The following is a 21,380-nucleotide window of genomic DNA, read 5'->3' on the forward strand; positions in this document are numbered from 1 at the left end:
TTAAAACAACTGGTCTTCCACTTAACAATGCTGAAACACCAGGTATATAGTCATGTCCTGTTACTAAAGCATGTATCATTATCAGAACCAAATAAACCCCCATAGCAATGGACACGAGAGGAAATGGTGGGTGATGCAACACACACTCAAATACATGAGGCCACAGTGACATACAGAACAGAGCTAGACAACAACCGGCGGTGAACGCTCGAGACGAGGGCAGGAGGCAGAAGGCTAGTCCACTTCCAATTCCAATACAACACCAAACAGGATGACCCACCAAGTGTCTCTTGTCTGATATTATCACCAAACCAGTACACAGTGCTAGCATCACTGCCACCCTGAGGGACAACAATAAATAAATTAATGAACACAGGGTATGTTGACACTGGAACATCACAATGGGACCAAAAAATTTTTGTATGTTTTGTTTTTTAGAGGTAAATGAGTGCAAGTAATACAACACAGAAAAAAAAAGAAGGGAAATACAGAAAGTAGATAAAATGCATGATCTAGGTAAAAAAAATATAACAGAAAAGTGAAGTACTGTACCTAATACTAGCTGTTTATGTGGCCTGGTTTTCAGTTTTTATATGAATACAGAGGAACCACAGTTATCTGAACCCCTTGGGGTCAAGGGTGGTCCATAAGTCTGCAAAAATCTGTATCTCTGAAACTGTGTATAGAATAGCATAAATAACCTTAAAATAGCGTTAAAACATTTTTAAAAATTTCAGTATTATCAACTACCCTAATAGAACAGTCACTATTCTAATAGAGCACAGTCATTTCCGTAGTTCGGTTAACCGAGAATCTGAGGTTCCACTGTAGTCAAGCAAAACTGCACAGTGTTAACCATTTACTTCTTGGCTCCATGTCTAAAAATTAATAGACTTGCACCATGCATGCCCTAACATTGCCAGCTGTTAGGTAAAATTTGTCTTTTGTTGTACTATATTTTCTGATTAATATAGTTTACTGTGTATCCCAAGGTTTATAATTATTTGTGACTGGATTTGCGAAAAGGGGTCTTCTACACACATCCAATTTACCAACTTTGACGACTCATAACTTTGGACGGGAAAAGGTTATTTACTTGAAACTTGGTCAGTAGTATGCATCAACATATAATTAGCTGATGGGAAAATTATCAGGTTTATATGTTTCTTGAACACTAAGTTATGGTCTCAAAGTTTATAGAATTGGATGTGTGTAGAAGACTATGTAAATGTACAAATGTTCATATGGAGCTAGATCTGTTAGGACCAAAATCTTATGAAGGCTTTTTATCTAGAGTTTGCTAAGACATCCCACGTTACAACAGTGAAGAGCATCCACCACCTTTTTAGATTTAGTAGTCAAGGAAACTCATCAAGAATGCCACCTCATTATAGTGACCATGTTAAGTAGGTAACATAGCTAAGGTGTACTTCATGACCTCATTAATAAGACCACCTCATTATAGTGATCATGTTAAGTAGGTCTCAAACATAACTGAAAAATTAAGACCACCTTATCATAGTGACCATGTCAAGTAGGTCCCAAAAAGGTTTATTTCATGACCTCATTAATATAGCCACTACTAAGGCTGTATTGTATGAACACGTAATTTCCCTGGTGAAATTTTGTTGTTATTTAGAAAGTGAATTGTTTCTCAGTATAAACAGCCAAATGATTATACCTTACTTATCCAACTCAACACAACAAACTAGTATTTACTTACCCTCCTTGGTAAGGTAGTGATGTACCAGTAATGGAGGCTAGCACAGACACTTCCCCATACAGCCAGTTTGTGATGAACAACATACCTCCAAACATTGTTGCAACAACTAGCTGATTGAACACAGCAGCAGACAACTTCTTCTTGTCACTACGTAGCTCCCTTCTTGTTGGCTCCGTTTTTGACATAATGTTAACCGGAACTGGTATGTCTGAGAAGAACAAGTAAACACTGGCAGCTATGCCAACAACAATCGCTAGACAGTTGAATGTGTGTGAGGAGCACATTGGATCAGTTGTCAACCAGTACACTCGGAGTACAAGGAGTAACAAATAACCAAGCAAGTGTAGATAAACCTTACGAGACCTGAGAAGAGAAATTGTACATGATACTGTTAACTTCAAGCAAATACACTGGGACCAGTTACTTGTAGGCACTGACATAATCCAGACACCTAGTTAAGGTCCCAAGGTATCTGTTGGCACATAAACTGATCTGGAAAATCAGGATAATATTGGTTGGCCCCCAAGGTGTTTGCATTACACAGGTTCCACTGTGTATCATTACCATATATTATGGATATATTTAAGGGGAAAACCAATTGTGGTAAGGACTAGCAGACATGTACATACTCTTAATTTGGAAACAATCATGTCCACATGAGGCCAGAGGAGTCAAGCACGTTGTTCATAGTTTAGTACACACTCAACAATGTTATGCATACATTTGGTTACAGCAAGAGAAAGTATCTTAAGATCCTCGGCTTCATGCTTGCAACCTCATACAGCATCATCCAACACTAAACATGCAAGATCAAACACTGCATAATATTACTATTATAATAACACAGCATAGAACACTCAGTGCAGCCTATTTGAATCTTGCAGTGGGTAGATATTCTATGCAGACAGGATCATGAATAGGTTTTCCATGCTCACAAACATTTAACTTTTTAGTTACAAGAATTTACTGTGCAAGACTGAAAAGCTGACGTTCCCACTTCTCTTGGGTATGTGCCACTACCAGCTGATCCAGGTCATAGAATATACAACTATTACACATCAGTGTGTCATTTACAAAATTTCTATTCTCACCTGTCTAATGGCTCACTTATCCACCAAAGTCTGTGCAGTATTAATGGAACAAACATGTTACCAATTGTTGTAAGTGACAGCCGAGCAACAGAATGATTTGTTTGGTGGGCAAACAGAGCTAACAGTAGTCCCAGCCTTGTCAGTAGCAGTCCAACTGGACTGTCTAAAAGCTTCTTCACAGTTGGGTATCTTGTGACAAACAATGGAGATAGATAGCATAATGTTAATAGTTCACATCCAGCTGGATTTTTCTCCACCAAAGAGGAATGGTAGATCACTGCAGGAAAGCTATACACTACACTCCACCAAATACAACCTATCAGAACAGCACAGCACACGTGTACTAACCACACCACAGTGGGAGCCATTATACTGCATACCTAGTACCACTTCAGGGATAACGCTGCTCCATTCGCCACTCTTCCTTGCCGCTTCCATTGTATCGTGTAGGATGTCGTGCACGTTAGCCAATTCCTTGTCTTCAACTATAACGCTCTGAGCTCTGTGTCTGACCTTGCTCTCTGCACTTCTGGCTTTTAGCGACTGAATATCGAAAATTCTTTTGTCAGTTTCCATCCTAGTGTTTCACGCAGCTCCTAAAAATCCCACGCTATGATTAACCGGCCAAGAGCATCACATTGTTCTCGCTAATCAGTGCGAAACATAACGATACCGTATACATTCCATTATCACAATGATTGTAATGCTTCCCTAATTAATTCGCTTTTACAGCGCACTCTGTACAAACGCCTCAAAAATTATTACGTCAGTCACGTGAGTAGAGAACATTTGCCTGGAAGTTTGTGCTAGAGTGTATATGTGTGTTTCACTGATGAAGTCGAAGCCGTAGTATATCGTGCTATTACAAATCAACGTCTGGGTGGCATTATTTAGAAATATCAGCTGTGAAGCCGACAAGTAAGAAATGTCACTATTGACGGCGTATAATGAAGACCAGCCAACTCAAATGTAAGTCCATACGTAGTTACTTCGAGAAGAACACGTCAAAGAAGACACAGGCCAGTGCTATTAAAATATTAAGTGATACATTTGGACACTCGGACTTCAAGTCGAGCCTGCAGAAAGAAGCAGTGTTATGTGTAAGTGAAGGTGAGTCTATAATAAATGTTCAAGAGGCTCAAATATCACTGTAAACTCTGAGAATGAGCCCCATGTTCTTTTCAATGCATTTAACAACTGTTCACTTATGTACCTATCAATATTATCCCCCACCTACCCCATCCTGGGCGTAGTGGGGGAAATGGCGGGGATTTGACTTTTTGAAAAATCAAATTCTCCATCTATGGGGGAACGACTAGTGGTCAAATCTCTTCTCAAACATCTCAAAAAATCTTCTCAAAAATTAATGTGCTATGGACTGCTCTTTCAGGACCATGCCCTCTTGTATTTTGTTATTTCTGTAATTGTTCATATGTGACACTATTGGCCCTAAATGAGTGAGAAACAACCAATCAAGTTGAAGTGGTGCAGTACTATCTTAGCGTAAACTCTTATTTGTGAATAAAACCAAAGTTTAGGTTTGAATGCAAGAGAAGTTCGAGATCCTGGTTGTTGTGGTTCGTTTGGCACATACTATAAACGATGAAAGTTTGGCATGACTAAAGTTTGACAAACCAAGGAAATATTAACTACATTTTATATTTTATTTAATATTGGCTGTATAATAAATTTGCCAAACTTTTATCTGCCAACCCGTTTTGCATGCTGATTCACCAAATTTAAATTGTGCCAATCACTTGTCTTTTATGGCACCTGGATTACATGTTGCTTTGGATCAAGTCACCATTTGGCACTAGGATTTTCTATGCGTCTATCAGGACCTGTATATTATTAGCCTTCTCACATATGGTATGGACTGCTGCTATAAAGAAGGCAATACACTGTTATTCAGTGATACCAAGTAGTGCTCAGCAATATACAGGTGATACTGTTTATCATGATAAATTATCATAACCAATTATCATACTGTGACAGCCTTTGATAACCGGTATATCGAAATACTGGTATATCGTTATGCCCATATATCGATGAATACCATTATAGGATTGCTTTTAACCCAGCCTTTGGTGTTTAATTACTTAATTTGTTGATGGTTTAGCAAACAAAAATTTGAGGTTGTCACATTACACCACATGCCTACTTGTACTGAACTATATTTTTTGGTTTTTGGGATGCATACCGCTCCATACATGAGCAGTAACTATAATTATATTGATATACTGCAATATTTTCCTGTTACTAATACTGTGTATTCAAATTTCAATACCACCGAGCACTAATACCATGAGTTTATTTAACTCTCGGTGATGTAACATCTTTCAAATAAAGGTGTTAGGTTGTACCATGGCCCTAAATTTAGGTGGTAGGATAAGATGATGTCAAAACTATTGATGAAGTTTAATCAGTGCACAATACTTTATGGTGTGACAGACTAAACTGCACATCAATGTTGTCATTGCTTAGAAATATTGCAGAGGTTCTCAAATAGCCTTCTTTGGTCATGTTTTGTCTGGAAGTTCATCTAACACTTGACTGCCCCCCAGCTGTGTTGATACTCTGAGCACTCTGTGTCAGTATAAATATTGTGTAGAGCCTATAAACAAATTTCCCATAACACTGCTGCTATGTTGTGTGAATTATTTATGTAGTAACAACAGCAGGATATTTAATTTTCATCATAAGTGTGTGTTATCATAGTTGGGTCCCAGAATCCTGACTGTTGAATGTAGAAAAAACTAGATGATGACTTGATCCATCAACAACATGTGTCATAAGAGCCACACGATTTTATGATTTATTTGTTCAATACTGTGTGATTAAAAATTTTGGCGGGACAAAATTTTGATGAATGTAGCAGAAATTGATTTCAGTTCATCATGTCCAATATTTAGCCAGCTAAATAGAGAGAATATGACACAAGCACTTACCAAAATATTTTCCCACCATTTCTATGTAGAGTTACGTAAATTACCAAAATTTCAGACCAACATCATATGGTAGACAAATCGTCCTGCCTTAACTGTAGAAGAGACTACTGATGTTTTATATGGTACATCTCACGTGAACACCAGTATAGCTGCAAGGCTACACTTTGTCCAGACAAATCTGCTCCTGTAACTATTTTTCTGACATTATTTTGTCAGTCAATGCTTCATGAGTTATTTTGCACATTGTACCTAATATATAGGCAAATTATGTTGAAGAGTCATATACGTACTATACAAAGTTAGGTTTTTGAACTATTCAAGGTAATAAATTGCCACAACACTTAACCACGTAAATATGGTATGATGCAAACTTTTCACAGTAAAACTTTCAAAGTTTTTCTTATAATATGAATTGAAATTTTGCACAGAATCATGAAACTGATAAGATTAATAATGGTGCTATAAAAGTATTTCAATTCAATTTGTATAAATCTGTAGAATTGAGCCCTTCAAAATTTGAACCTTTACTATACTTCTCATGTAGCTTTATACATGTTTAACACAGGTCTATGACTGTTCAATTAGAGTATTTTGTCAACTGGTGTATATGTTCTTTTGGAGTAATTGAACAAAGCTCTGTATATAAATGAATCACCGTTTGATTACTGTTTAGTTATACAAACATCCTCCCCCATATTAGTTTGGACAATTGACTCTTTGCTGTGCATATAGTGTAATGATATGTGCGTAGTATTCTCTTCTAACTAGCCAATCACTGCTTGTTCCTTTACAGCTGTTAAAGATGTTTTTGTCTGCATGCCAACTGGCTCGGGTAAGTCACTATGTTACCAGCTCCCAGCCCTCATGTCTCCCGGGTTAACAATCGTCTTCTCACCACTGCTGGCACTCATTGACGATCAAGTACAGAGTCTGAAAGAACTTGGAGTCAAGGCTGACTCCCTGAACTCACAAACGCCAGCTGCCTCTCGGAAGAAAATACTAGCTGATCTTAATAATGACACTGGTCAACCTCCTTCACTAAAGCTACTTTACATCACACCAGAGTTAGCTGCAACTGAAGGATTCAAGCACACCCTTCAGTCTCTCTACACAAAGAAGAGGTTGTCTCGTATTGCTGTGGATGAAGCTCATTGTGTGTCGGAATGGGGACATGATTTTAGGCCGGATTATTTGAAGCTAGGAACACTACGGGAACAGTTTAAAGATATCCCCTGTGTGGCTCTGACTGCTACTGCCACATTGACTGTACAACAAGATATTCTTGTCAGTTTGAAGATGAAACAACCGGTCTCCATATTTAAGGCTAGCTGTTTCCGCTCCAACCTCTTCTATGATGTTAGGTAAATTAAGAGTGTGTTAAGTGAGTATGTTTCATTGCCAATGTGAAAATAGTATTTTGTGTGTTGCTGAATATTGGAAAGTTTTCTAACGTATGTATTATGTACACTGGTGTACTGCTAATTTCCCTCCAACATTCTTAAGCACATGTAGTTTCATTTCCCACCAAATTTTCTCTCCATTTGTTTACACGAAGCCAGACTTGATGGGACCATAATCAATGTCCTTTTTATAGAGGTTTTCTATTGTGTAACTTGTGTTCTTAATTTGGAGGATTTGTTAAAGTGATATTTCACAGGAAGTACTTATATGCATCACTCTGTAGTTTCAAAGATTTACTGACTGATCCAATTAAGAACTTGAAGGACTTTATCCAACAGTGTTTCACCTCTGATGTTGGCACAAGCTCTCAGGTAACATTTTCTATGATGTTGCACAACTTTTGATTGTGGCATTACATTTATTAGGGGTCGGGTATCATTTACTGCCGAACTAGGGATGGTTGTGAGCACCTAGCTGGAAGGCTGTCAAGCTTGGGCATGAAGGCCAAACCTTATCATGCAGGTATGTTGCCATATCTGCCAGGTTGTAGGAACCAGTTTGGTTAGTTTTAACCACAATGTTACAGTATTTGGAAGTCATCATTTGAGATGCTCTAATAGAACAGTCAGATATTTGTAATGTAACTGTTTCATTTAAAAGTTGTGTGGTGTACTCATTGAAACTTTGAACAAGCTTTAAACAATGGGTAGTACACCTGTAAATATAGAGAGAGACTATCATAAAAATTGGATATTTTTTCACTGTGTGCCAGCAGTGTTGTCATGCATCTCAAATGTATTATAACTCCCAACAACATGCAACTCTATGTAGTTTTAACAAGAACAGCCAACAACCAGTTATTTTTGATTCCTTCCAGAAAGTCTTGTACTGTTTGCTGCATAGAACCTTAATTTTATTATGGTTGTATCCTGTAATAGGATTGAAGGCAAAAGAGAGGTTAGCTAACCAGGAGCAGTGGATGAGTGGACAAGTATCGATCATTGTAGCTACCATTAGTTTTGGGATGGGAGTAGACAAGGCAGATGTAAGGTATGGTGTGCTTTTGATAGAAAATAGTGTGCTTAAATAAAGTACTGGTATACGAGTTTCAGTAAGATACAAGAGCTCCCAAGTGTGTGCTTGCAGTACTTTGGTAAAAGTATCTCAAGGATGTATGTACTTATACCTTACGTGTCCATTTTACACTGGAACCTTTTAATGGGGGCACTAGAGGACACCTATGCAATCCAGACACTTATTGAAACTTTCTTGTAACTAATAACATGTCATTGTGTACTAGCGTTATTGTTCCTGTGTCTGATTGTGCAGTATAGGACGACAATGTACTCTTTAATATCTTTGTTTATGCTTTAATTATCCTTGCAGCCTTCATACTTGTACATTACATGTGATAACCACTAGAGTATTCTGTTTAGTAATGGGTGGATAAAACAGTGTGCATTATATGGAACAATTCTCCCCTAGATTTGTAGTACATTGGACACTACCCAAGTCGATGGAGGGATATTATCAAGAATCAGGCAGGGCTGGTAGGGATGGCAAGCCAGCCTTCTGTAGGCTCTACTATGAAAGGTGCTATATACTTGTGGTGTACTGCATGCATGAGGATAGGCATGTAATATCTGTTTGTAGGGATGACAAGAACTTACTGTTGTTTCTGCTAAGAAAAGAACTACAGTCAAAGGTATTCGATTAAAGCAATTGGCATGCATGGGAAAGTTTATTTTGTATTCAGAAATCTGCTGGAAACAAGGCCAAAGGAGCTGTAAAGAAACTCCAGGAGGGAATTGAGAAAAGTTTTGAAGCTATCGTAAAGTACTGTGAAGAACCAGAGTATGTGTGCTCCACTATGTTGTCATGGTAACCACAGTGATTTTCTCTTTAGGTGCAGACACAACACCATTGCTAAATTCTTTGGTGACTCAGTTCCAAATGTACGTGTTTGTAATTGTAGGTATAATGTGGACACTTGAGGACACACATAATCCAGGCATTTAGTTGAGGTCCCTAAGTATCCCTTAGATAACCGGACTTGGAAAATTAATGATGTATGTGTAAGAAACAGCACATTTGCTGTATCCTTTTAAGGTTACAATGAATGTCACTCCAGCCTACATGTTTAGCCAAATACTCTAATCGAGCAGTCACTTGGCATAAGCAAATTGCCTTTATGTTGCCTTTTTGAAGCCATCAGGATAGTTTCTAATAATTTTATGGTAAAATTTTCTTGATACATGCAGTAGCTTCCACATTTATCATTACTACAAACTTAATTTTCATACAAATGTTATATTAGTATCTATTGTAAGGTACTAGTAAAACAAGCATGTTCACGATGTATTTTAAAATAGCAAGTGATGATGTCACTATCCGTAGGATATCTGGAAAAATATTGCTCAGAATTCTGGATAATAAAATTACTATCTGTTTCAGCCCTAGTGTACACACATTCAGAAACCTGAAATCAGGATGCCTTACTACAGGTTTTTACAATTGAATTCGGCGACTTTGCAATTGAATTCGTTGCTTTTGCAATTGAATTCGTCCTGTTTGCAATTGAATTCGTTGGTTTTGCAATAGAATTCGTCGGTTTTGCAATAGAATTCGTCGGTTTTGCAGTTAAATTCCTCCGCTTTTGCAGTTAAATTCGTCCATAACAAGAAAGGCAGCTGGAGCAAACACGAAAACATGATGTAATAGTTGCTACAAGAATTTGTTCAAGTACAGCAGTAGTAAACAACTCTTTATAAGGCAATAATTCTTCCTCTACAGCCTATCCAGCAACATTCCAAACTCTACTATGCCATTCGCGATGGGTGTGGTCACTCGCGAGCAAGCTAATTAACTTGTCAGACAGCTATTAACTTCGCGTACTACCAGCTCCGATTACCTTCTAGTGTCTCAAGTGTAACTCTCCATGGCATAAATAAGTCATCCTTTAATGAACGGGTTGGTTTCTTGGAGCTGTTTTGTTTATGACGAATTGTGATGCAAATGCGACGAATTCTATTGCAAAACCGACTAATTCAACTGCAAAACCGACGAATTCAATTGCAAAGCTGACAAATACAATTGCAAACAGGATGAATTCAATTGCAAAACCGACTAATTCAATTACAAATGGGACGAATTCAATCGCAAAGGCGACGAATTCAATTGCAAAAACCTGTAATAAGGACACTCCAGTAATCCTAAAATGTCAATAGCATAACATTTTTTTTGTCTGGCATAGTGTGATAAACACTGTGACTTTTGCAAAGAGCCTGCAACCACAAAGAAGGCCGTGCAGAAGATGAAATCTGGACATGTTCCCAAACACAGTCACATGCCGGGAACTTGTTTTTCTTACTATGTGGAGGGCAGGCCAGACCCTACCCTATATGGAGGTGGACGCTGGGGCAGAGACAAGTAAGTAAATCACACATTCACACACATGCACACACAGAGAATCTACAGAGCTGGTGTAAGCACTGCATCAGTGGCCATAGCAAGCTGGCTAGATTGAAGGAGAACACTCAGGCAATTGTAAATATACTCTAATTGAACAGTCATCATGTTGCTGTTGAATATAACTAAAAATGCTTCGTGGTAACCCAGATCAGACATCACAGAGTTCAAAATAATGGATGACTGGCAGTTGGTGGACATTTTCAGTACACATAACACAAAACTGATTGTGGTTTTGGTGTACATTACTGTACTAGTGACTAAAATGAATCCATGGTAAAATTTCAGTGTTTAAAATAAGAGTAGAAAATTGACTAGCTCTTTATAAAGCTTTCAAATCCATCACCCTACAACTGTATTGATACATGTATAGTAGATTGTTTTGGTTATTGAAACCTCAACTGTCTTCATGTGTATGTAAGAAACTGTTCAAATAAAGTACTTTGTTACAGTTCTGCTTTCTATTAAGGCTATGGTACTGCTCAAATGCAACGTTGTCTTGTGAGAGTGCGAGCGATTGAAAAACGAGCAAATTAAACGGTGTGGCACCCATTTTGCTTGTAAGTATTCATCCCAAATGAAATGGGATGAATACTCGCAAGTGAAACAGGTGCCACGCCCTCTAATTAGCTCCTTTTAAAAATCATTTGATCTCTTGTGAGATGATGTTACAATTGAGTGATACGGTAGTTCCCATATACGTTGTAAACACAAACCACCTTCACTGTTACTGCATTACAGGTGTTAATAGTGACACAGGATGTAGTGTGGTATACATTGTTACTGCATTACAGGTGTTAATAGTGACACAGGATGTAGTGTGGTATACATTGTTACTGTGTTACTGCATTACAGGTGTTAATAGTGACACAGGATGTAGTGTGGTATACATTGTTACTGCATTACAGGTGTTAATAGTGACACAGGATGTAGTGTGGTATATATGTAGGCATTATTCTTGGTTTCTTAGCATTGAACATTGGCATTGTTTGCCTACAGTGATTGTTTCCATTTACTAATTGTCCTGCCTGTGATGCCGGAAAACTGGAAAGGTCAAACCTCTCCTAACTATATTGCAGTGCACAGTTGTTGTGATACTGGCGAGTTGCATTTTATTATTTTACTTGCCCCCATCAAGACCCCCGGTTATAGTTGCAGGCGGTTTGCGGCTGTGCTATGTATTTAAATCAGTGAGCTTCAGTTATTCAAACAAATATCTGAACATATTTGTATCAACAATAGCGTTCAGGTAACCAAGGATATCACTATACTTTGAGGTATATGTGTACTGTCTCTCATCGTAACTACATGTTGTGCCATTGTTCTGTGTCGTATCCTTGTTTTTTTTTCGGATGAATGATACCTGCTTGACGATGTAGAGTTCAACTACTTTAATAGAACACACAGACAGTGAAATACTCTAATTGAACAGTCATTAAATTTGGAAAACCAAGGTACTCAATAACAGAAGTTTGGTTAGCAAAGGATAACTGTATTTTAGTGATAATATAATACTGTCTTATCATAAGTACATATTTTGCATGTTTACATGGTTGTGTTGTGTTGTGTTGTAGTGAGTTGGGCTGGGAGGATGACAGTGACTCTGATGGTGAAGACAAGGAGAGGAACAGTGGAGGAGGCAGCAAGATGCCACAGTTCTTTTCAAGAGAGTTTAAGAAGAGAAGAAGAGTAAATGTTTAATTAAAAGAGGGTGGCCAATGTATCATGCATTAATAATGGTTTGGTACAGTGTAACCTCAGTTATATCTGGACCCCAGTTATATCTGGACCCCAGTTATTGGATTCTTGGTTAACTGAACTACAGAAATGACTGCTCTATTAGAGTAGTGACTGTTCTATTAGGGTAGTTGATAATACAGAAATTTTAAAAAATGGTCTTATGCTATTTTAAGGTTATTTATACACAGTTTCAGAGATATGGACTTTCCAGACTTATGGACCACCCCTAGACCCAAAGGGTTCATATAACTTAGTTTCACTGTATTTGGTAATCGAATCAGAGATCTTAATAGTCAAATCTAGCATGGCACATGGTATAGTACTATCATAACTGTATACTGTATGTACCATTTCTTACAGGTTATAGTATTTCCCAGTTGACCTGATGGGAATTACTAAATTTTTATGCTGCTATTAAAATTCCAAAACTTTTTGGAAGAGTTTGGGCTTGGTGTGAAGAGAGTTTTGGGCTTGGCTGTGCCTAACCAATGCTGCCAAGCGCTGGTTTTAGGATGACATTTTTGGCTGGAAAAAAGCCCAGTTCTTCATGGTTCCTAATATAGAGTACTACTGTACTGTATGATATCATAAAAACTAGTACTGATACAAACAGTTGGCCAATGTTGAGTGTCGGTGTACTATAAACATAAAGTAAAGGGCTAGTCATACTCTGGGATGTATGACATCACACAGTAGATAGTATACTATGATGGTATAGTGGAATCAGTTACCTTAACTTTCAGATTGCTGATGGTTGTGTGTTTTATTAAAATGAGAGTACGTACTTTTTTAATAGTGCCTCTTATTGTATTTTAATGAACATACATTGTAAAATCTTGAATTAACGTTCAGTGTTTCAGTTGTGCACGTGTACTACATGACATGGACGACACATGGCCACCTTCCTTACCACTAAGTCATGTCTACATATTGATCAATATGTTGTATTGTGTAGAAAGATGAGGAGGCACCTCAGTCAGTGGAAGTACCTGGTCAGTTGAGAGGTGAAGGTGTGGTAGTGTAATTGTGTGTTGTGTAGGTGATGATTGTAAGTTGATAGAGCCGGGTAACTTCAGTAAGATCCCCAAGCTCAGTCTGAAGGTGTGTTGAGTTATGAGTTTCTTCTGTGTTGCTTGATGGTTTGTTGTTCCCTTTGTTTTGAGGTGCGTGAGTATTGTTTAAAGTTGCTGCAGTCAGCTTTATCATCAGTTGATTCCACAGACAGGTACTGTATGTGTAGCATATGAAACTATGTGTAAGGGTCGCCAGTGGGTAATTGGGGAAGAGGTGACCAGCTGTCCATGTGTACATGATGGGTGGGACTTAGGGTGTCTACTTGTTATCTGTGAGTCTCGTCCTATGTGTGCTTACTTGTGCCACCTCACAGGTAGCCCAGTGTTTAACTGGGTAACCATGACTGTGTAGCAATGTAAGCTGAAATTTCTTGTTGTTTGTAGTGCACAATGTGTGTTGTGCTTATCGGTTCATAAGCATTGCTTTATAATATTGTTTAATATCACGCATGCTTTATTCCCTACCATATAGCCCTTCCAGTGTAGAGCAGTCAGCAATTCATTTAGAATACAACATATTCCAGTCTAGTAAGAGACTAGACACTTACAAAATAGCAGTACAGAAGAAGGTCTGGTGTGAGCCATCACATAATTGATCACTCATTACATGTTCCATCACTAAAGGTCTCCGCCATCAAGCAGTCTCTACTGGATGATGTTGTTAGCTGTACCACTTCAGTTACTGTAAGTTTGTAGTGCAGTGGATAATCCTTTATAATATGGACACTTTGAGACCAGCTGTTTCTGGCGTGTACATGTTTGCTGTTTATATTTATTCAGAGGTAAAGTTGTATCGGCACAATAAGTTTGTGCGGAATACTTAGCCTATAATATGAAGGGATTTGTGTCCTTAAATATGGTAGTATCTGTGTTCTTTATACCAGAGTGCGTACGCACTGCAAGGCACCGTGTGGTGCTTATACGCTCCTGACGATATGGATGCTTTAGTTTCAATAGTGCTGAGTTATTTAATGGCTGTTATAAAATCCTTTTTACGTAGGAAGCTGAACCACCAAGCGAACCACAGAGTGATGCTGGTACTAGTGGGTTTGGAGTTGGTTTCCAGAAGGCCAGTGATTTACTACCAGTAAAGTCTCCTGTGCTATCAACTGATGACACCTCAGCTATGGAAGTGACGCCATCTTGTAGCACAGACTACAGTAGTACTAGTGACACATTGCCACCAATAGTTGGATTTCAGTCAGCAGCTAGTCTTCTAAAATGTACTGCTACTCACAAATCAAACACTTCCACTAGCAAATCAATAGTGTCCACCAGTAAGTCAAACCCTTTCAGCAGCAGATCAAGCATTGTAGATAAGACATTTGATGATCAAAGTAGGTCAAGATCAATGTCACCACTACAACCTGCTATTACGTCATCGCCCATCACTATTGCATCATCATCAATTGGTATTACATCATCAACAGTGATGGAAACAAGTACTTATACATTATCAGGATTCAAACCTTCTTCATTATTAATGTCTTCAATGAAGAACTATCATTCATCATCAACTACAGAAGCAGCCACGAGAACTACATCCGATAAGTTATCAGGATTTAAGCCGTCATCATCATTGATACCGTCAAGGAAGAGCTATCATACATCATCACCATCATCATCATCATCAACAATGGGAACTAGTACTGATAAGTTATCAGGCTTCAGGCCAGCATCATCGTTGATGTTTACAAAGGAAGCCCATTGTCCGTCATCTGATCAGCAGTCAGGGGGACACAGTATCATACAACATGACATGACAAGTGACACAAAGAAAGACTCTCCAGTTACTGCAGCATCACATGATCGTCACATGACCAGCAGTAATGGTAAATGTGACAAGCAGAAAGTAGCAAGTTTAGTAGTGTCTGTCCTCAACCCTTATCTGAAGAAGGGGAAGATCACCAACAAGGTATAGTGGGCTATAAGTATAAACCTTTAATAAGAAAGCTTCAGTCTTTGAGTGTCAAGTCACATTTCTAGCTTCATGTACTGAATCTTGTACTGGAGTGTTTTATGTTAATAAATCTAATTCTTATGTGTTACAATGTTTTATACTCGGTCATCTTTAAACCAGTCTGTTGAATATGAAAGAATAAATAATAAATGTTGTTGCTTTGTTCATTTACTGACCCATGGTGTTATCAAAACATTTTGATGTTTGTTTTTAGGACATGTTCAAGCAATTTGCTAGATGTGTTTCTAACGAATTAATACACCACTCAACAGACAGTAAATCAGGTACGTTTTACTGAATAGAAGAAACCTCTTTAGTAATGATAGTTTGGTCCCAGCGTATACACAAGATTATAAGATTATACCCATACATAATGTCCATTATAAAACAGTTTCATTGTGTGTAAGTTTGTAATGTTAATATTTTCTAATAGTACAATCACTGGCCAGAGCTATTGTTTCAGCGTACTTCAAGAAACATGGAAAATTCTCATGTTCAGAAGATCTGGACTCTTTAAATAACATGATTTCTTTTGTATTGAAAAATGAATAATGAATGATAAAGTGATCTCTATATTATACCATAAGAGTATTGTAATCCACATACACTTCTTTCTACACAGCAATGGTAGAAAAATGGTTGCAAAAATTTATTACTGAGGTATCGGCATTCTCTTAGTATTAATAATAGAGTGCTTACCTAGCTACATGGGTGTGTAACAAGTTTCACATGTAGATGTCATCATTGTATAAGAAATACCCATGGACAAGCGAAGCACATCCACGAATTAAGGGCACCGGGTTTATTTCGTTTGCAAGACTTGAAATTTGATCATGCATTTTCCATGGCCAATTTTCCATTGCTGACTGCAGTTACAGTTGGTTCTCCATTATCCAACACCAGTGAGTCAGTTCAATTACAAATGTATTCAGATAAGTGAATTTGCCTGGATAAGTGAATCCCATTCATTTGTGTAAGTCAACTATAATGGTCAAAATACTTTAATAGAATAGTCATCCATTCTATTTGGATAATTGAGAGTCCAGATAATCTGAAGTTGTCACTCTACCGTCTGTACAGCCTAAATATTTTGAGGGGGGGGGGGAATTTTTGCAGTTTTGGGGGTTACCAGTGAAAATTTCATCCTTGAACTATTTTGTCCTCCATACAGTCTAATACATTTTGGGAGTGTTGCACATTCATGAAAATTTTATTTTTAGTAACATTGCTCAACCCCGAAAGATTGTCTTCCAAATATTTAAGCTATACAGTAGTGTGTGCTTGATGGACTTTGTCACTTTAATTTCTTACAGAAAATGTTGACCAGAAATTAATCAGTCTTACAATACCTTTATGCCTCTTTGGCAGTATTGGTTAGGTAGAATCATGCCCAAAAGTGTTGTCACTGCAGCCATAATTACTTCTGATTAGTTGCTACAGAATTACTGACTGACTACCTTCCTGATGCCTTCGGACAAGTGTCACTCAAGGCTACAGGCTTGATTTATTCACTGTTAGATGTTCCTTTTGGCATACTGTAGTATTATGTTGCATACATCATGTACATGCCTTTGTCCCCCCTTGTGTCCCATTCCTTTTCCCTGATGGCACCATGAAAGGTGGCGATTTGCAGTAGCATGCTATGGCTTCCTTTTTCTGACTAGCACATGATGAAAACCGTCTGTATTTTCTGTGTTGAATGTGTGTGATGTATAGCTGTAAGTGAAAAGTATACTTAATCAAATTCTGCTAATCTTGTATATCAATGTGTGCACATTATTTATAACTAATAAACAGGGAATATCTCGTTTTAACTATGTCCAACCTGTTATACAGTGTTACAAATGAAGAACAGTACATTCCTGTAATTCACACACTTTAGGTAATTGATTTTTATTTACATTGTAAACTCAATGCAGTACAGGCATACATAATACTACTAGAGTAATAGTACATACGCTGCTAGGAGTACTAACAGCAAGTTTAACAAGTAGTAGCAGCAGCAGCAAGCAACAACAGCCAGCATCATCAGTCCACTGCAATTGCAAGCAGCAGCTTACAGCAAGCTGCAAGTGGTAGGGCAATTGTAAGTAGTAACAGCCAACTGGAAGCAGTGGCAGCCATCTGCAAAGAGTACAAGCTATCTAGCAGCACTATTTGTATAGCTTACTGCTGCTGCTTGTAGATAGCCATTACTGTTTGCAACGGTCTACTGTTGGTTGTGACTGCTTGCAGTTGCCGGCTACTACTTGCTATATATACTGCTTGTAGCTTACGTCTGCTACTGCTGTGGTTAAAAATGCAAAAACAACAGCCAGCTCAAGCAGCTGCACAGTAGCATTAAGTTACTTACAATTTACAAACAAGTACAGTGTACGTGGCTAATGAAAATTATATCATGCATTGTATTTTTATAGGAAAGTTTTTAATGATAAACCATAGTTACTTGATTCATAGTTCTTGTTCTACTTGTATAGCCATCACCTATAATTAAATAAATCATTGCCCAGACTACACCAGCAGTAGCGACCACAATAGTCGCTGCTGTTATCACCTGTCAAATAAATATGTTCATTGACACAAATGCAATAAATTTTATGTGTTGACGTACAACAGGAGCTAAGAAATTATCATGGAGTTCCCTTAATTCATCGCAGGCTGGATCTCCAGGGTATTCTTTATCACACTCATCAACATAATCACCAACATCTTCTCTGGTTGTAGCATAGCCAATAAGAGCTATCAAAACAACAACACCAAGTGCAGTGTATCGAATGATGTCCTGAAATTACAACACAGACAGAGATATGGATTGATTTGCAAGTCAATGAGTTCTTACCAAAATTCCCAAGTAGTAGTGGAAACTACCAACTCTGCAATATTTTGTCACTGAGGTGATGATACGCAATGAAACACAAGTCAGTTCAATTGTAATAGCAATGAATGTCACAGTCATAGTCCATAAGGCTGTCACATTTCCGTTCAAGCTGTTAGCAGACCAGTAATTTCGATTGTCTGCTTCAGGTGAAATAGAATCGTTGAACGCCAACACAGCAGCACTCACAGCAAAGCAGGCAACTAGCATTCCCTGTACAAAACAGCAAAATTTAAAAAAAATGAAAAAAATATATATACTGGTTAATTTAGCACTGTATGAGTGGTATGGTACAGCATAATAGGATAGAGTTATAATGTATGGAAATGCTAATATTTTTTTGCAAAAAGGCAAAACTTACTGCGTCATAGATTACTAAAACTATATAATGCTGGCTGCTTGGTGTACAACTACAATTAATAGATTATATGAGCACTTATATTTATTGATAGTCTGAGGGCTGAAAATTGCAGCACCTGATTGTAATAACTTAAGCAAAGATGACAATAATTATATCCGTTAAAGTGACATCTATGCTTGTTGTGTGCATGGAAAATACAACAATGTGGGTGCCTCAAGACTAATACAACCGAGTACAACACTTTTGTGTAGTACTAGTATCTTGACATGCCCTCTCATACTTTACATCCCATACATGTGCATGTGTGGTAGTGCTTTATGTAATTACAATACTAAGTGTGTTCATTGTAATAGCATTTTACTACTTCATTGGTAATGACACCATTTGTGGCCGTTTCTATTCTCCTTAGTTACCAGACTACCAGTGATAACTAACTCAAGAATAGAGCTGCTCTGCATGTCTAGTTTTAACCCATTCCCAGTAATGTGGCACTTTGAAACTTCTATACATGCACTGAGACAGTGTTGGGTGTAACACGTTACGTACTATTATTACTTTTGTGGTAATTAAGTAATATAACGAAATACGCTATAAAAACAGGTAATATAACTCAAGTTACTTTACTTACAAATGTGACATGTTACTTAGGTAATATAGTTACTGTAACGAATCTAATATTACGTAATATTATTACTACAAGTAACGAAGTTACTAGTCTCGTTAGTAATCCACTGAGTATCACCTAGCCACAATGAAGTAATGAAGCCTACTGAATGAAGCTTATTCACCAGCTTCTTACTTATAACCAAGATTTGCACATTGTTCAACAATGCAATCATGTCATGTGATAGGGTGGTAGTGTCACACATGACAGCTTAAGGCTGTGGACACAAAGTAATATAATATGTAATATTATTATAGTTACTTTATTTTATGGGTAATATGTAACTGTAACTAAATAGTTCATGATCATTTGTAAATAATATGTAACTAGTTACTTTTACAAAGTAACTTGTCCAACACTGCACTGGGATATAATAATGTGCTGTTGTGACATGCATGCCCCATCAGCAAGGACGGATTGGGCCAAAATTTTACTCTATGTACTAGCTAGAAATGTAGTAGAGAAGCACATAATTATATATACATGGGTAATGAAAACATGGAAAGAGTGCATGAGAAGAGCTAATCTCTTCTAGGAATCAAGAGGGGATCAAAGGAATAAAAAGCTGCTAAACATTGAAATACTTCTGAACATCCATTCATCAAAATTCTTAGACCAACTCCTGGACCCCTTGAACTTCAACTTTTAACTCAAGCTATACTGCAACATTTATGCTGTGCCCTTTATATGAAAGCTAGTTACCACTGCTAGAAAATGCTTAGTTCTCACACTGCTTATGCACCTATCAAAGTTTTGCCCCACCTACCCCCATGCGGGCAAACGAGAGGCATAACAAGGGGATTAGACAAAAACTTCAGCCCCAGGGGTGGGGGCTTTGATCTATGCTTGTAATAAAAGACTGAGAAATCTGATGGATGGTGGCCTCATAGGAGGGGGATTAGACCTCCAAATTTGCCCCAGGGTGGGGGGGATTAGACTTAGAATTCGGTGAAATCCGGGGCCCCTCCTTGCCCGCTTGGGGGTAGGTGGGGCAAAACTTTGATAAGTGCATTACGGTTGAGTTGTTCAGTCAGTCTGGGACAAATCACTGCATCAATACTACGGATATACAGGCTATACTATTACACTTCACTAGCTAGCCTTCTGTTTATTGCTTAAAGCACCACCATGTGTGTGAACAAAAAATACACGGCACAAGGCAAGGGCGGATCTACGGAAGCTACTCCCCATGTGAGGAAAAGGCAGCTCACCAGCATCACTATTTTGATTCCTATGTCCACCACAAAGGTTGTGATGCGGACAATGGTACATGTTGGCACTTGCTCATTGTTGTTGGCAGGTGGACTCATATCGTTGATGACGACAGCTGCCCCCACGAGGCTCGTCTGCGTATTAATCATCCTGTCAAACTCTGACTGGTAAGCATCAATACTGACTACAATTGGCACATAAGGACGTCTTACCTCAGAACAATAGGTTCAAGTTCAATAGTTTCGGGTTTAGTCACAGTGGTGACAATCAATGATTAGCTAGCTAGCTAGCTTGCTAGTCTACTAGCAATAGATAGACTAGCTTCTTGCCAGAGCTTGTCGAACAATTCAAGGTAGCAAACTGGTCAAGTTTGTGCTAATATAACCTCGTGCTAAAGTCCTCAGTCCAGTTCAATCAGTGCACTTTGCACTTGAGTCAAGTTGGGAACTTCTGAGTCGCACTGTGACGTCATCTGTACTAATTTATACTCACTGCACGTTATTATGAATATTTGGTCTGTTTAGTATAACACCTCATTTGAGTAAAATAGTCAACTATTTAATGGCTTCCCTCGGCATGGATTCACGTGGCCTGGCACCTGACCAAATAAAAATGTTTAATCGACGAGGTTAAAGGTCATAGGCTGAGAAATGAAGGGCAAAGTGCGCGCAACCACTGATCTTTTATCTTTTATTTCCGCCTGCGCTTGGCCTGTACATTATATTAGCATAGCTAAACTAATAGCTATACGAAATCAAATAAAAGTACCAAATTTCTCATGGGGTAAGTAGCACGTGTACTAAGTGATTTCAGAAGGGAAGGCATGAAGAAAGTCCTTTGGAAGCCTATTTTTTGGACCTTGAC

General features: G+C 38.1%; 3 protein-coding genes across 4 annotated transcripts; 1 reads left to right on the top strand and 2 right to left on the bottom strand.

Moving 5' to 3' along the window:
- Positions 1-3,557, bottom strand: LOC136239537 (PGAP2-interacting protein-like; the record flags this gene model as incomplete). The annotated part of the gene is given in 4 exon segments (XM_066030280.1): positions 1-341; positions 1,724-2,086; positions 2,815-3,130; positions 3,195-3,557. Coding segments are annotated over 4 exon segments (1,216 nt in total), but the record flags the coding sequence as incomplete, so codon positions are not given.
- LOC136239536 (ATP-dependent DNA helicase Q5-like) lies at positions 3,555-15,971 on the top strand. The gene is made up of 19 exons (XM_066030279.1): positions 3,555-3,924; positions 6,556-7,123; positions 7,447-7,534; positions 7,589-7,685; positions 8,102-8,213; positions 8,649-8,756; positions 8,817-8,868; positions 8,920-9,017; positions 9,070-9,118; positions 10,417-10,592; positions 12,206-12,320; positions 13,327-13,363; positions 13,411-13,472; positions 13,535-13,596; positions 13,917-14,013; positions 14,069-14,128; positions 14,445-15,359; positions 15,619-15,688; positions 15,838-15,971. Exons 1-19 carry the CDS (start codon positions 3,762-3,764, stop codon positions 15,954-15,956), a joined length of 3,048 nt encoding a protein of 1,015 aa, XP_065886351.1. The 5' UTR covers positions 3,555-3,761; the 3' UTR covers positions 15,957-15,971.
- Positions 15,972-17,273: 1,302 nt separating this feature from the next.
- On the bottom strand, positions 17,274-21,090 carry LOC136238805 (uncharacterized). 2 transcript variants are annotated; one of them, XM_066029405.1, is made up of 5 exons: positions 20,729-21,090; positions 20,516-20,676; positions 18,244-18,492; positions 18,016-18,186; positions 17,274-17,958 (listed from the first exon to the last, which is right to left on the bottom strand). In XM_066029405.1, the coding sequence occupies exons 2-5, from the start codon at positions 20,663-20,665 to the stop codon at positions 17,830-17,832; spliced, it is 699 nt and encodes a 232-aa protein (XP_065885477.1). In that variant the 5' UTR covers positions 20,666-20,676; positions 20,729-21,090; the 3' UTR covers positions 17,274-17,829. The 2 variants fall into 2 exon arrangements, with proteins under 2 accessions (XP_065885477.1, XP_065885476.1); XM_066029404.1 differs by having other exon boundaries at positions 20,516-20,680.
- Positions 21,091-21,380: the final 290 nt, after the last annotated feature.

The sequence above is a fragment of the Dysidea avara genome, chromosome 11 (genome assembly GCF_963678975.1).
Source record: "Dysidea avara chromosome 11, odDysAvar1.4, whole genome shotgun sequence".
Taxonomy (NCBI): Eukaryota; Metazoa; Porifera; class Demospongiae; order Dictyoceratida; family Dysideidae; genus Dysidea; species Dysidea avara.